General features: G+C 36.1%; 1 protein-coding gene and 2 long non-coding RNA genes across 3 annotated transcripts; all 3 read left to right on the forward strand.

Moving 5' to 3' along the window:
- The first annotated feature begins 5,063 nt into the window (after positions 1 to 5,063).
- Positions 5,064 to 8,559, forward strand: LOC140166208 (uncharacterized). The gene is made up of 3 exons (XR_011860827.1): positions 5,064 to 5,213; positions 7,100 to 7,235; positions 8,436 to 8,559. It is a non-coding gene; the product is annotated as an uncharacterized lncRNA (long non-coding RNA).
- Positions 8,560 to 8,571: 12 nt separating this feature from the next.
- LOC140166211 (uncharacterized) lies at positions 8,572 to 10,740 on the forward strand. Its single transcript, XR_011860830.1, has 2 exons — positions 8,572 to 10,471; positions 10,573 to 10,740. It is a non-coding gene; the product is annotated as an uncharacterized lncRNA (long non-coding RNA).
- A 1,838-nt stretch (positions 10,741 to 12,578) lies between these two features.
- LOC140166818 (beta-2 adrenergic receptor-like) lies at positions 12,579 to 13,646 on the forward strand. Its single transcript, XM_072190307.1, has one exon. The coding sequence runs from the start codon at positions 12,579 to 12,581 to the stop codon at positions 13,644 to 13,646; it is 1,068 nt and encodes a 355-aa protein (XP_072046408.1).
- The last annotated feature ends 1,627 nt before the right edge of the window (positions 13,647 to 15,273 follow it).

Here is a 15,273-nt window from a genome sequence, read left to right on the forward strand (position 1 = left end):
AATGAAATTTTGGGAATGTGTTTTTCATAGACAGGACTTGAATCTGAACTAGAATAACATAGTTCCCAAGCTTGGAATTAAAAACTTCTAGTTCAATTTATAACCCTGCATATCAGCCACACTCGGTTTAAATTTGAAGTCCATACCTCATATACTTTTTGAGATATTGTGTTCCGTGTGGACATGCGTTCATGAAAAAAAGTTTTCGAGATATCAGCAATTTAGTGAATTTTAGTCTAGAAACACTGTTTTTAGGATTTTGTTATATTTTAGAAACACTGTTTTACTTTAATTTTGATTTGGAAAAGACAAACTTGAATTATCACAAATAATAGTGAAGATTAGAGGTCAAATGCTTGATTGTTTTTTGAGATTTGAAATTTTAAAGGGAAAAACGTTAAATATCGCAGCTTGAGAAAACAATAAAATACATAAGAATTAATTTAAAAAAATTTGCCTCGCGAAGTTACATTTTTGAATATAACTTTTGAATGAAAGCTCCGATTGTTGTCAAACAAAAAGAAAGGTTTTTTTTCCTTAATTCCATTTTGTAAAGTTATTTTTTGCCCTCAACCGGGGGATTCCACTTTAAACTATAGTTTTGAAACTTTAACTTTAAACATTTAATATCATTATTTATATTATCTGCAATTCTCATTTACATGTTTGAGTATCAGGACGTGTTGTAGTTTCTAAGACTATTTTACATGATTGGTAGGTAATACGATTAAGAATATTGCAAATAATAAGCATGTTAACCAAACGGTTCGTTAGTCCACCATTCTCATTATTTTGTGATATGACGTTTTTTCTACCAAAACTAAATATCTACGAAACATAAACTTTCAAAGTGCATTTGACTCGATTTAAAAAAAATTAACCTAGCTACAGCTCGATGAACGTACACCTGGTTCACTAATACCAAGTTAATGCTATTATGTTTTACAAAATGTTAATAAAAAATATATTCTGGGAGTTATTTAATTAGGTAGGTTTTCATTCAAAATGTAAATCCATTTAATTGACTTGTCATTATTTTCACTTAGCTACAGCTTGATGAAATACACACCTGGCTCACTAATGTCAAGTTAACGATATTATGTTTAACAAATGTTTAAAAACGGTATTAATTTTTATGTTAATCAGAAAAGAAATTGGTTGGATGTGTTATTTAGAAGGGTAGGTTTTCATTTATAGATTTAAATTCATTTAAATGAATTGTAATTTTTACCTAGCTGCAAAACGCATACCGTAAAATGGGGTAACTTTGGGCACTTTTCAGAGCTTTTAAACCACTGCTTCCAAACAAAACCAAGTATATTTCTAATTATCTCTTTTTATGACATTAGGATTCCTTCTACACCTTGAAGTTGAAAAAGATTTTTTAATAATTTTGTAAGGGTACCCTAGGGGTTACAAATAGCTTGACCAAAGTTACCCCGCATTTGGGGCAACTTTGGTCAGAGTATTACATTCTATGAAGAAAAAAAAAGAAAAAAAATTGGACTTCGCTGTATATGGGCAAGTTGTTGTTTTTTGTTGCATTTGACCCCTTACAAAATTAATCAAGCACACATCCTTCCTCACAAATATCAATTTTTATTTTTTCTGAAAAAAATGTAAAAAAATGATCATTTTTGGTCAAAAATCCTGATTTTTTCGTAAATTTCGAGGAAATTGGACATGAGTGACTATTAATTCTTCCAAATATATTTCTTAACAAATTGACACCAAATATGACTAAAAACAATATTGGTGTACGAAAATATGATCATTTAAAAACATATATTTCACCGACCAAAGTTACCCCGCTGACCGAAGTTACCCCATTTTACGGTACACATGCTACAAAGGTGTACAAAGATTCCTACAATTTCTTAAAATATCACACAACAAATTTTCAAAATGTGATAAGATTGCTGTAAATTTCGCAACTTTAGTGACACGCAAAAGTGCATGTAAGATATCTGCAAATTGTACAAAATTTGTCAAAGTTGCATACAAGTATTATTACAAAAACATAAACGCACTGTCTATGAAACACTAAGATGTTGATCAGTTCATAAACATGGTGTTAAATTGTCTACAAGCAATACACATAAAGGTTAAATACCCAAATGATTTGATGAGTTTATGTTCAGGAGCGTCTACAGGATCACGCAATAGAAATAGGCTATGTGGATTGGGGACTTAGCTTAAAATATCGGCAGTAAAACCTAAAACGTTCGTGAAGATTCCAAAACCATAAACTGTCTTCTTTACAATGTTGCAAAATTCATCAAAATCACTGATCTGCTCGTCCCGAGGCTTTTCCTCACGAGTGACCAACAAATCATGGAGTAATGGGCATCGCCAGAGGCGTTGTATACGGCAATAATATTGCTTGAATTTTTCGCAAAATGAATGTTTGACTGACTACCACAAACTTTACCCATTTGCAGAGGATTTTCAACTTGATCAGTCGTGCTTTGTAAATGAACTTCTTTAATATCCTGGTCATTTGTCGGGTTGAAACTTGAATTGTATATAAATATTTTAAGCACGGATTTTTAATTCTCATTGCACGGATTTTCATCCTCACTGCACGAACGTGCCAGGAGGCACGTTAAAATAGCCCATGACCTGATGATGAGTCTCGCAGCAGCCGATGCTGTTGTGTCTGTATCAATGGTCTTCGGAGTGATGTTTATTCTGACGCCAAAGAGTTTTGAGAATAAATACACCTGTCTTGGGATGTGGACTACTTTCATGTTTGCTGGCTTTACTAGTTGCTTATCGTTGCTGCTTGTAACATTTGAACGATATTTGAAGATTTCACGACCTTACTCGTATCAACATATTGCTACCACCCGTGTTACGCTTATCGCCATTGCTGTGATTTGGATATATACGATATTGCTAACTATAGTGTTACCATTTGCAGGAAATAACACAGTACAAAGCGGATCCGAGTTCGATTGTTTGGATTTTAATCAAGTTTTTCACAGCGCATATTTGCAATTTCTACTCTACGCTAACGCAATTTTACCATTTACTATAATGTGTTTTATATACTGTAAACTATTTCTCCTCGTTTTGGAGAAGCTTCGCTCATCAACAGCTACAGCTGATGGATCGTCAAAACATTGGCTGAAAATAGAATTCAAATCTGTCAAAACTTTACTTATTTTATTAGGCTTCACTGGTCTTGCATGGTTGCCTATAAGTTTCATGGTTCTTACAGACATTTACTTAGGTGACTCATGGACTCCAAGTGTTGAGCTGAGGTCGCTGTTCTGCATGTTATTGCATATAAACAGCACTGCAAACCCAATCATATATTCGCTGAGAAGTGAGCAGTTTCGAACAGCCTCTATCAAGTTATTTTGTGGTGGTCATCGGTATCGGCGTTGGAAACCACCCGTGATACCATTATCTACCATTGGTGGAGGTACTCCCAAATCTCCCATTACAGCAATGTCTACTGTGTGAAATGAGACAAAACCAGTGGCGGAAACAGCATTTGTTTTTGAGGGGCATGGCTGATGATGCAATGAAACTGCCCAAATATTAGGCAATTAGTGCCCAAATGATGCACTTTCGAAAAGAATTGTAAAAAAATAAATATTGCGACTGAAATGACAGCCCGGTAAATTTTTTTTAAAAACAATTGATTTCTATTATATTTTGAATTACAATCTAGGCAACTGGACTTACGTTTTTGAGTGGGAAATTTTCACGTTCTATCCTGAACGCATCATCAGCCCGACTGATCTTCTGGCGGTTTCTACTTAAGAATCGGTACTAACAAAATTGTATGAATATTTTGAATAGAGAACTCCCGGTCTCCCAGCTAATGGCACCTCGGATGAGGTAAAACCAGAGGATGATTTAAGGAAGCCCCATCATGCACTGCAAACGTGTTATCACCAGAGTTTCAACTGCCACTTTACTTTTCAAATCCCGTTGAATTCTGTGCAAAAGATGTTGTTTAAGAATTGTGCGTGTGTCATTATTACTTGGTCGATTTCAGATCTAAAGTGATGTATGCATGAAGGATAATTCACACCTTCTGTAGGTAACATAAAATGTGAAATCGACTAGCATTGTGAATGCGTTTTTATTGTAAATATATCAGTCCAAATTCAAAGTTAACCATGTCCGTCAATGCAATGTGCGCGCAGTGGTGTCATGTTCACTCACACAGCTGTGCTAACCGCAAGTCAACACAGTGGCGTGGTGGGAAGTGCTTAAATCATCCTCTGAGGTAAAACTAATGATAGTACTGTGGACGAAGTAGATTTACCTCTGACAGCATTTTGGATAAAGTAGAACTAGCCCTGATAGCACTGTGGATGAAGTAGAACTACCGCTGATGGCACTGTTGATGACGTAGAACTACCTCTGATAGCACTGTGGATCAGCCATGTAGTCATGGACATCTTTTATTTTGACAAAACACTTAGTAAACAATCATGTAATTTTTATAAGTAAGTTTTATTGGTACAAAGTTTTTTTCTTGTGATGTGTTTATGTTTTTGTAAAGACTGTTCATGTTGGTTTTTCTCTCTTTTGGCCTATTAGTTTTTTTAAAAAATATATATTTTACACGTACCTATATTAGTATATCTTTAAAAAAAGAGTTAGTCTTACCATGAAGGATGTTCTGATGGGCATATTAGATGTTGATTATTGTCATTATAATTTTGTTGTTCTTCAGGGGAAAAAGTTTATTTATAATGCAAGATGTAATAAAAATAAGCTGGACATACAAGGTTTTAATTGTATGCTTAATAATGTCGCCGAGACTGAAAAACACATTGCAAACAATAAAGGTAAAATGTATGAATGGAATAAAAGATGGAACTCTCTAAATATGTAATAACAGTTACTGTCATCAATGTAATATTATTGTAATTGTTTTGTATAATTGTGGCTTATATAACTATGTATAACTGAGATCATGTTTGATAAATAAATACACAGGGCACCTTGTGTGCTCTGTGGAAAGATACAAAAAAAAATTAGTAGATATAAGGTCACGTGTCTTTCAATATTAAATGGTCCAATGCATTGCGTACGTATTATATGCACCCTGCATCTGCGTTCCATACGTTCAATCGAAGTGACGTATCAGCCGACAGGTAAAGCTTAATGGTCTGACTTTAGAAAGGAACAATACCAAACCAAAGTGTGATCTTGAATAAGGCATATCTCTGTAGAAGAAAACACAGGTATGTTGTATTTAAAATTTGTACACCCAATTTCAACTTAAAAATGAAAGTGATGTTTGTTTTCATGCACCTAAGTTCTTTTTGCAGTCTGTCACAATTGTGACGGCTTATTATTTGCTCGCCCATTATGATGCGGGGTTTTTTGTGGTTCGGATAATGTTGCCTATTGCAATTGTCATTGGCCAAGGTGTTCAGACCCGTAGCCAGCTTTACAAAAGACGACCCAACCTACCCATATTCTGCGCTGTGAGGAATTTTTACCCTTATTAGATTAAATAGGTAGGTCCAATTTGGACACAAACATAATGTAGCTAGAGGTTTCCGTATATAAAAAATCTCATTTTTTTTTGCAAATTGTGGGATGAGGCTATGGATCATGAAATGGCCCTTATAGTTAGTATGAGAAAAAGAGATTTCTTTTGATGCCAAATTGTCCATTTTATGGTAATAAAGTATGGACGTATACTTGAATTATTTTGGACTGGGATGTGCCGCTCGAGCTAAGGGTCATTTTGTTACTCAAAAACGGCTTAATTTGTGCTATTTCAAGGCTTGAAACATGGACCCATGTCTAAAGAATAACCCATTTTTTGTCATTTTTGTCAAAACCAGGGCCCATATATTGGATTATAGGATTGTTTGTAGCCGTTTGTGAAAGTATACACCCATTATTATTTATAAATGGCATGATCCTCGTCCATTATCCTTACATGTTTCTGACCTGGAAATGAAATATATATGACAATTGCACGCCTACTCTTGACTTTTCTATTCTTTGTCCTTAGACCCTGAGGCTCTATGCTTTGTCAAAATATCTTGTCCTGTAGCAATTCTTCAATAGCTTTCAATATTCAGATATTCTTCTATATCGTATACGTTTAGTTAATCATTGGCCCTTATCAGCCTCTCTGACGTCTAGTCAATAACAAGTATTAAGTTAATTTCATTCAACCCTAAATATTTGTCGGTCTGTATTCTCGAATAATTGGCAATATACATAATAAAGGTTAAAAGCGCAGCCTCGAAATTGGTAAAAATAATGCCAAAAAACAATGTGTTAACCAAATAACTCAAAATATCCTCATTTTTTTTTTCGAACGGAAAGTACAATGAAATTGCAAGGGGTCCGTACAGTCGATCCATCATGTAATTATTTCGTGTAAGCTAATCCTAATCATAACCCTAACTCTAAGCCTAATCCTAACCCTAATCCTAACCCTAACCCTAACTCTAAACTAACCCTAACCCTAATTTCGTGTAAAATTGCATGAAGGAATAACCAGGCTTTGTCTCAGTATAGATCATCCAATACTCTAAACAGGTTCACATGATTGTTTACAAAGTGATTGCAACCATGTGTTTAAAAAAGTGTTCAATCGCTAAACACTTTTTTGCAGTGAGCGCCAGGTCGAGGTATCTGGACTGATGAAAAGCCTCAAATGGGGCTTAGGGGCTTCCATGTATACGTCTGCACAATTTCCTTTTACATTTTTATTCTTAATCGTGTGCTGAACAGTTTGCACTCCATTTCTCTGGGTTCCTCGTGTTTTTTTAATTTTTTTTTATTCCATCATCCTTTACTAAAATTTTCCCTGGCACAAGAGGTGAAGCGAGAGTTTCTGGCACCCCGAAGCAATTTTTTATTTTTGACCAGATTTGAACAACTTTTGAGCTCTTTTCAGCCAAAAGTTATATTTTGATAAGATAACGTGGGAGATGAGGCTGTCAATCACGCACTTTTACGAAACATTTATATACCAAAATCTCTGCATCTCAGATCATTCAAAAAGTTGTGCATCAACCCTCATATTTTCTGGTAGAAAATGATAGCTCTTTGGTATTCTCCCTAATTTTAACTTGCACGTTTACTTTTACTTTTCATATAGATTATTGTACCAAGGCAACCGAGTTTCAAGCAGAATGACCAAAAAACGAACAGAACTAAACATTATTACAATCGGTCATGTGACTGATGGTGAGAATGAATTGGCTACGACTAGTCCGACTTCATCTGTAGAAAAGGTAAGGTGAATCGTGTTCCCGCATGCAAATAATACGTGTATGTCTTTTCCTCTTGAAACTCCCCCCTCGCGTAAATATTGAATGGTCTTTTGTAAAATAGTTTTTTAACCTTTTACAAAAAAGCAGCGTAAAAAGTCCTAATCCTTGAAGTTTCATGTAATAATCAAAACGTGCCCAATATTGCGCAAATTTAAGGTCAAAGGGTCAGCCCATGGTCGTCAATCGGGGGGGGGGAACCTTTTGGCAAAATGGCCCATTTTTTGTTCACCAATACCCGCAAGAGCTACATTGTGGAGTACCCCCATAGGGTTCGTGTATGTTGTATGTTTTTGGTACAACATGACATTGTCATACAAATATAAATATATATATATATATATAAAGTATGAACATACATTATGGGGGTATTAAACGGTGTGTTGATACTCCTATAGTGGCTGATGGTGGCATGTGACAGTGTGTCACTCTGGTGGTATATTTAAGACCTACACCTACCCCCTCTAGAGGCCCTAAAATGCCATTTGCAGATGTCTTCATACCCCCGCAATGTCGAAATACGCCCACAATTTTGACCCATACTTAAAAGTACCCCACAATGTACCTCCTACACACTCTCCTCATCCCCTCTTTATCAACATGATCAATTCAGGCCGATGCCCCCACCCCCTCCACATACACACCCCCACACAGTGGCGTAGCAAGGATTTTGGAATCGAGGGGGCACAACTTGTAAATGTACCGACGGAAATATATTTTGCCGACGGAAGTTGTGCCCCCTCCCCCACTGGCTACGCCACTGCACACACACCACCACAAACACACCCCATTGGCACTAATCACTGCTCATGCTCCACCCATATTCATTTGCATACTGTTATTAGGCTCGTTCTATGAATATTAAATTGAAACTTTATGAATTATGAACTATTTTACGCTCGTGTTTATTAAAATAAAAATAAAAATACGCAAGGTATATGTTTTTATCTATAACATTAGAAAAACAAGAAATTATTATTATATATTTTATAAATCGTAGTAAATCATAGTTGATCACGTGTCAATGAAGTCATTCCCTTCTGCGGATCATCTATACTAAAATACAAAACGGAATAAAAATATGAATTCAATGCTTGAAAAACTATAGACTATACTTAAAAATAAAACTAACGGTATTACAAATGATTTGTTCTTTACATACAGGAGTCTCAGAATATTAAAGGGGAACTATGAAGCTTGGAAGGCCGACCGTGTGGTGGCGGCATTTATCTGCTTGAGTTCTGATGATTACCATGGTGGTGTGCTTCAGCCTTCAGCAAGACACATAGGCCTACTGACATTCTATAATGTTCTCAAACATTCAAGATTATACAAAATAATTTAACCTCTTCTCTCCTAGATAATGTAAACTTTGAAATTCATATACTAAAATCAGTTGTAAGATGTAGCCGCCGCCGCTTCTTCTCTGTAGACATAATATACTTGGTGGTGGTATAGACGTGGACAATTTTACATTTGGGATCTAATGATATCTGATGTCACAAAGATGACATTAATCATGTCTCTTAAGGAATCGGATAGTAACGTTTGCACAGCCTATTTTTGTTTGACCTGAGAGCACACCAGACACGCCAAATTGCATTCTGAATATGAGAAATGCCCTGATGATATCAGATAATAAATTAAATTTGTTTGAATTCGCGATATAATAGAAATTTTATGGCAAATTATTAAAATTTGATATTTTTGATATTTAACAGTCCTCGAAGTAAAGTTTATAAATCTCATGATATGTACTGAAAGTGTAGGCCTACGTAGCTGTGAGGAAAAGCCATCCATCATTTGAAAATGTTGACCTTTTGTAAATTAGATATACATTTTCCCCCAAAAGACCTAAAATTTTAGCGCAAACATTGCTATCCAATCCCTTAATTCTGACTACTTCATGTAGGTATTTGCAGAGGAATCTTTTGCTATTGTCCCTGGTTTTGAAATGGACTACCCAGTTGAAATCCATACACCCCCTATGGAAGGCATGACCTTAATCTCCCACACAGGGAGTGGGAATTTCAAATGGGGTTACATGAATTGGTGACTGCATTTGAAATCTACACCCCTGTTTAGGAGATAAAAGTCATGTCTTCCATAGGGGTGTATCATGGATATCAACTGAAATAGCCCAATAATGGAGCCGCTGAACAGAGCAAACGTGTCGGTCTGTAAAATACCGTAAACAGTTCTGTGGTAAACAAGTTTTGACATTTTGAGCATAACCAACAATTATACTCTTTAATTATGTAGAAATACACTTTTACGTTTAAATAAAACAAAATAATCAAAAGGGGTGATTCTCAATCTTTTTCTCAATTTTTACTGAATTTCCACTTTTTGCATGATTGTAATGCCCAACGGTGTAAGAAATACCATGTGAAAGATTTAGGTTTTATAATAAAACCATTAACCGGCATTTAAGGGTAGACGAGGTATTGTTGGTCGAAGCAACCTAAAAATCAATTTTCATTATCTAGATCAATATATTAGGCCTATTGAAAAATAACACCTTGATGTTTTGCAAAAGTTCATTCTACAAATCGTATACTTTGCAAACTTGCTTAATTTATTGTTGTCAATGAGTTATGTACGTTTTACAAAAGTGTTGTTGTTTCAGCCCTCTTTACAACGAACTCAAGAACCGCAGCACCTATAAAAGTATATCTGTGATATTTTAATTCTTCTACACACTCGCTATGAATTGAGCAATGCAGTTTTTGCCAAAGCTCACTACCATTCGTAAGATGCTGTGAACTACCAAATCACAACAGTTAAAAATAATTAATAACCTTAAGCGGCTAAGTTCATTTTACCTCTTTATTTTGGTTTAATGATCAGAAAAGCTCCTTGACAATTGTTATTAACATTATGTAATATATATATTTTTCTTTTGGCAAAGGAAAACAATATATTAATTTGACTGAAATCATACATTATTGCTTTAACTGGATGATGAAATCGCTACAAAAAGATCCATTTCGACCTTTATTGCCCTCCCGGAAATTTCGGCCGGTTCGCTTTTAACAACATACCGTTCAGAACTCTATTTCAATTAAATTTCGATATCTAAGAATGTGTCTTTCCGGGAGAGCATACAAGTATTGTCATTTATATGAAAATTTAAATATATATTTTTTATTGTTAAAAACGTCACTGGTAAAAACTTAACGCATGTATACCACAAAAAGGTCATATGGGCCATATGGAAGAACAGGGGAATACTTAAATTTTCCCCTGAATATGGACCCAGTATAAAGAAGAAATAAATAAACAAACAAACAAACAAAAGGGCAATTTTATTTGATACTTTTAATGAATGTACATCCAAGCGTATTTTTCATTTCGCTAAATTGATACATTTTTGCAATTTCATACATTACTCTTCCTTTCGATCATGTTAAAATTAAATAATAGTTATGCAAAAACAGGAATAAATGAAATTAAGTTTAGCATCCAACCAATTTGTGTACCTGTAATTAATTGAATTGTGTAATTGTGTGTGTTCTTCGTCATAACAGTGCGTCTATAGTCACGTTTCATGTTGGCTAAACCAGATTGGCTAAACTAATTCTCTGCACTCTCTCACTGCAAAAATTGTGTCTAGCATGGAGACATGTCTTCAGAAGACATGTCTTAATTTAGCGTCTTTGTGCAAGTCACATATCATAACCACATATCTTGTAGTTAGTCATGACTCGTAAGACATGTCCCGTTCTGATCCTATAATTAAGACATAACTCAAGGCTAGCTACATACTTTGTTGATGTCTTGTAGCTATTCATGTCTTGGATAAGGATATAGCTCAAAGTCCTGTCTTTCCACAAGCCATGTCTCCATGCAAGACATGACTTGCATAAGGACATGGCTAAAAAGTGGCTTCAAAGTCGCGTCTTAAAATAGTGTCCTCAGGTAAGACACAATTTTTGAAGGATATTGCTTTGCGTAGTAGGGCCTAGTAGTCGTGCTCGAGCCTGGAAGTGGATTGATACATTTTGAAATCATCACAATTCTGAAATATATATACACCTTCTTGCTTTGAAATTAATTTTCGCAGTCAAATAAAAACTGTATTTTTTCAGTAATTTCATGTAAAACCATAGTGCTTGAATATACCTTTAAAAATTCTGGTGTTAAAATTGCGCATGAAATTGTGGCTTTGACCTGAACTTGGCCTGTGCAAGTTGGAAAAAATCTATCATAAGCGAACTATATTATTATTTTGAAAAGCTAAAAAGTTGACCGCCCAAAATGCTCAAGGGCCAAGTTCAGGCCTGCCAAAATCGAAAATCTTACACTAAACGCCTAAATTCACGCCTACATTTAACACTGGGATTTTTAAACAAAATATTATCAAGCATTATGGTTTTCGTCTCATATTTACTGAAAATGAAAATCAATGCTGTTCATCTGGACGCGAAAATTAATTTTAAAATGAAAAGGTGTAGCTCACAATTTTGCTCATTTCAACTCCGAATTTGATCGATTCCAGTACCTAATTAAATGATTGAGTGAGCCTTGTACAACAATGGTCATCGAGAGAGATACGTTGGCTGAGTAAAATGGTTTGTTGCGTTGGTATACACAGAATTGGCGTAAATTTTATTGAATTTTGCACGCTGGCAGCATTAATTGCGTTTTCTCTTTTTGAAGTCAGGAAACCGTGTATTCCCTGATTGATTGGGCTATGCCAGTTGAAATCCATACACCCCCTACAGAAGACATGACCTTGAGTTTCAAACGGTGTTACCTGAATGGGTGATTCCATATGATATCTACATTCTCTGTGTGAGAGATCAAGGTCGTGTCTTCAACAGGGAGTGTATGAATTTCAACTCGAATAGTCCATTTTTGAACTTGACATTACCTGAAGTAAAATGAAGAATTCTGGTTGCGAAACAAACACATTAAATCCGTCTATTAACTATTTTTTACTCTCAATATTGAACACTAATGGATAAACTAAGCCTACCATACAAACATTTCGGTTTTTTTTCCGTAAATCCGTCTATTAACTATTTTTTACTCTCAATATTGAACACTAATGGATAAACTAAGCCTACCATACAAACATTTCGGGTTTTTTTTACCATGATTTAGCTGAAAGTATGGTTCTGTGAATTTGATGCAAGCCAACATTTTCTATTCAAAGTGAAAATTTAATATTGCCGTATCCTTGAACATTTAAGTCTTGTCTCAGTTAATTTCATTTTGGACTAGCGGAATTAAAGGTGGACCTGAAATCCCTTTTATTTCCAGGATCTGTGCTTTTACTAACCAAAATTTCCAAATCACAACATGGGTTTCAATTTCAGCAGTAATCATCAGCAACCCAACATCTCTGTATCTACACCAGAACCAACTACATCTGGACATGACGAAGAAGATATCCTTTCTGTTGGTGTCATCGGATCATTGATATTCACTCTCATTCTTGCAGTCATCATATTCTTCGGCAATGGTTTAGTCATCCTTCTTGTGGTACGATTTGAGAGATTACGAACAGTAACCAACTACCTGATGATGAGTCTCGCAGCAGCCGATGCTATTGTGTCTGTATCAATGGTCTTCGGAGTGGTGTTCATTCTGACGCCAAAGAGTTTTGAGAATAAATACACCTGTCTTGGGATGTGGAATACTTTTATGTTTGCTGGCTTTACTAGCTGCTTATCGTTGCTGCTTGTAACATTTGAACGATATTTGAAGATTTCTCGACCTTTTTCGTATCAACATATTGCTACAACCCGTGTTACGTTTATCGCCATTGCTGTGATTTGGATATATACGATATTGCTAACTATAGTGTTACCATTGGCAGGAAATAACATAGTACAAAGCGGATCCGAGTTCGATTGTTTGGATTTTAATCAAGTTTTTCACAGCGCATATTTGCAATTTCTACTCTACGCTAACGCAATTTTACCATTTACTATAATGTGTTTTATATACTGTAAACTATTTCTCCTCGTTTTGGAGAAGCTTCGCTCATCAACAGCTACAGCTGATGTATCGTCAAAACATTGGCTGAAAATAGAATTCAAATCTGTCAAAACTTTACTTATCTTATTAGGCTTCACTGGTCTTGCATGGTTGCCTATAAGTTTCATGGTTCTTACAGACATTTACTTAGGTGACTCATGGACTCCAAGTGTTGAGCTGAGGTCGCTGTTCTGCATGTTATTGTATATAAACAGCACTGCAAACCCTATCATATATTCGCTGAGAAGTGAGCAGTTTCGAACAGCCTCTATCAAGTTATTTTGTGGTGACCATCGATATCGGCGTTGGCAACCACCCGTGATACCATTATCTACCATTGGTGGAGGTACTTCCAAATCTCCCATTACAGCAATGTCTACTGTGTGAAATGTGACAAAACCTGTGGCGGAACCAGCATTTGTTTTTGAGGGGCACGGCTGATGATGCAATGAAAATGCCCAAATATTAGGCATTTAGTGCCCAAATGATGCACTTTCGAAAAGATTTGTAAAAAAAACATATTTCGACTGAAATGACAGCCCGGTAAAATAAAAAAAATACATGTTTTGATTAATGTTTTATGTTAACATCATAACACCATAAAAGCTTTTTAAAAAACAATTGATTTCTATAATATTTTGAACTACAATCTGGACTTACGTTTTTGAGTGGGAACTTTTCACGTTCTATCCTGAACGCATCACCAGCCCGACTGATCTTCTGGCATCGGTACTAACAAAAAAGTAGAGTTACCTCTGACAGCATTTTGGATAAAGTAGAACTACCCCTGATAGCACTGTGGATGAAGTAGAACTACCGCTGATGGCACTGTGGATGAAGTAGAACTACCTCTGATAGCACTGCGGATGAAGTTAAACTACCTCTGATAGCACTGCGGATGAAGTAGAACTACCTCTGATAGCCCTGTGGATGAAGTTGAACTACCCCTGATAGCACTGTGGATGAAGTAGAACTACCTCTGATAGCACTGCGGATGAAGTAGAACTACCACTGATAGCACTGTGGATGAAGTAGAACTACCTCTGATAGCACTGCGGATGAAGTAGAACTACCTCTGATAGCACTGGGGATGAAGTAGAACTACCTCTGATAGCACTTTGGATGAAGTAGAACTACCCCTGATTTCACTGTGGATGAAGTAGAACTACCGCTGATGGCACTGTATAAAGTAGAACTACCTTCCTTTGAGAGCACTGCGGATGAAGTTGAACTACCTCTGATAGCACTGTGCATGAAGTAGAGCTTCCTCAGATAGCATCGTGGATGAATTAGAGCTACCTCTGATAGCACGGCGGATGAAGTAGAACTACCTCTGATAGCACTGCGGATGAAGTAGAACTACCTCTGATAACACTGTGGATGAAGTAGAACTACCTCTGATAGCAATGTGGATGAAATAGAACTACCACTGATTGCACTGTGGATGAAGTAGATCTACCTCTGATAGTACTGTGGATGCTACCCCTGATGTGGATGAAGTAAAACTATACTTATAGCAGTGTTGATGAAGTAGAACTACCTCTGATAGCACTGCGGATGAAGTAGAACTACCTCTGATAGCACTTTGGATGAAGTAGAACTACCCCTGATTTCACTGTGGATGAAGTAGAACTACCGCTGATGGCACTGTATAAAGTAGAACTACCTTCCTTTGAGAGCACTGCGGATGAAGTTGAACTACCTCTGATAGCACTGTGCATGAAGTAGAGCTTCCTCAGATAGCATCGTGGATGAATTAGAGCTACCTCTGATAGCACGGCGGATGAAGTAGAACTACCTCTGATAGCACTGCGGATGAAGTAGAACTACCTCTGATAACACTGTGGATGAAGTAGAACTACCTCTGATAGCAATGTGGATGAAATAGAACTACCACTGATTGCACTGTGGATGAAGTAGATCTACCTCTGATAGTACTGTGGATGCTACCCCTGATGTGGATGAAGTAAACCTATACTTATAGCAGTGTTGATGAAGTAGAACTACCTCTGAT

The sequence above is a fragment of the Amphiura filiformis genome, chromosome 12, assembly GCF_039555335.1.
Source record: "Amphiura filiformis chromosome 12, Afil_fr2py, whole genome shotgun sequence".
Lineage (NCBI taxonomy): Eukaryota > Metazoa > Echinodermata > Ophiuroidea > Amphilepidida > Amphiuridae > Amphiura > Amphiura filiformis.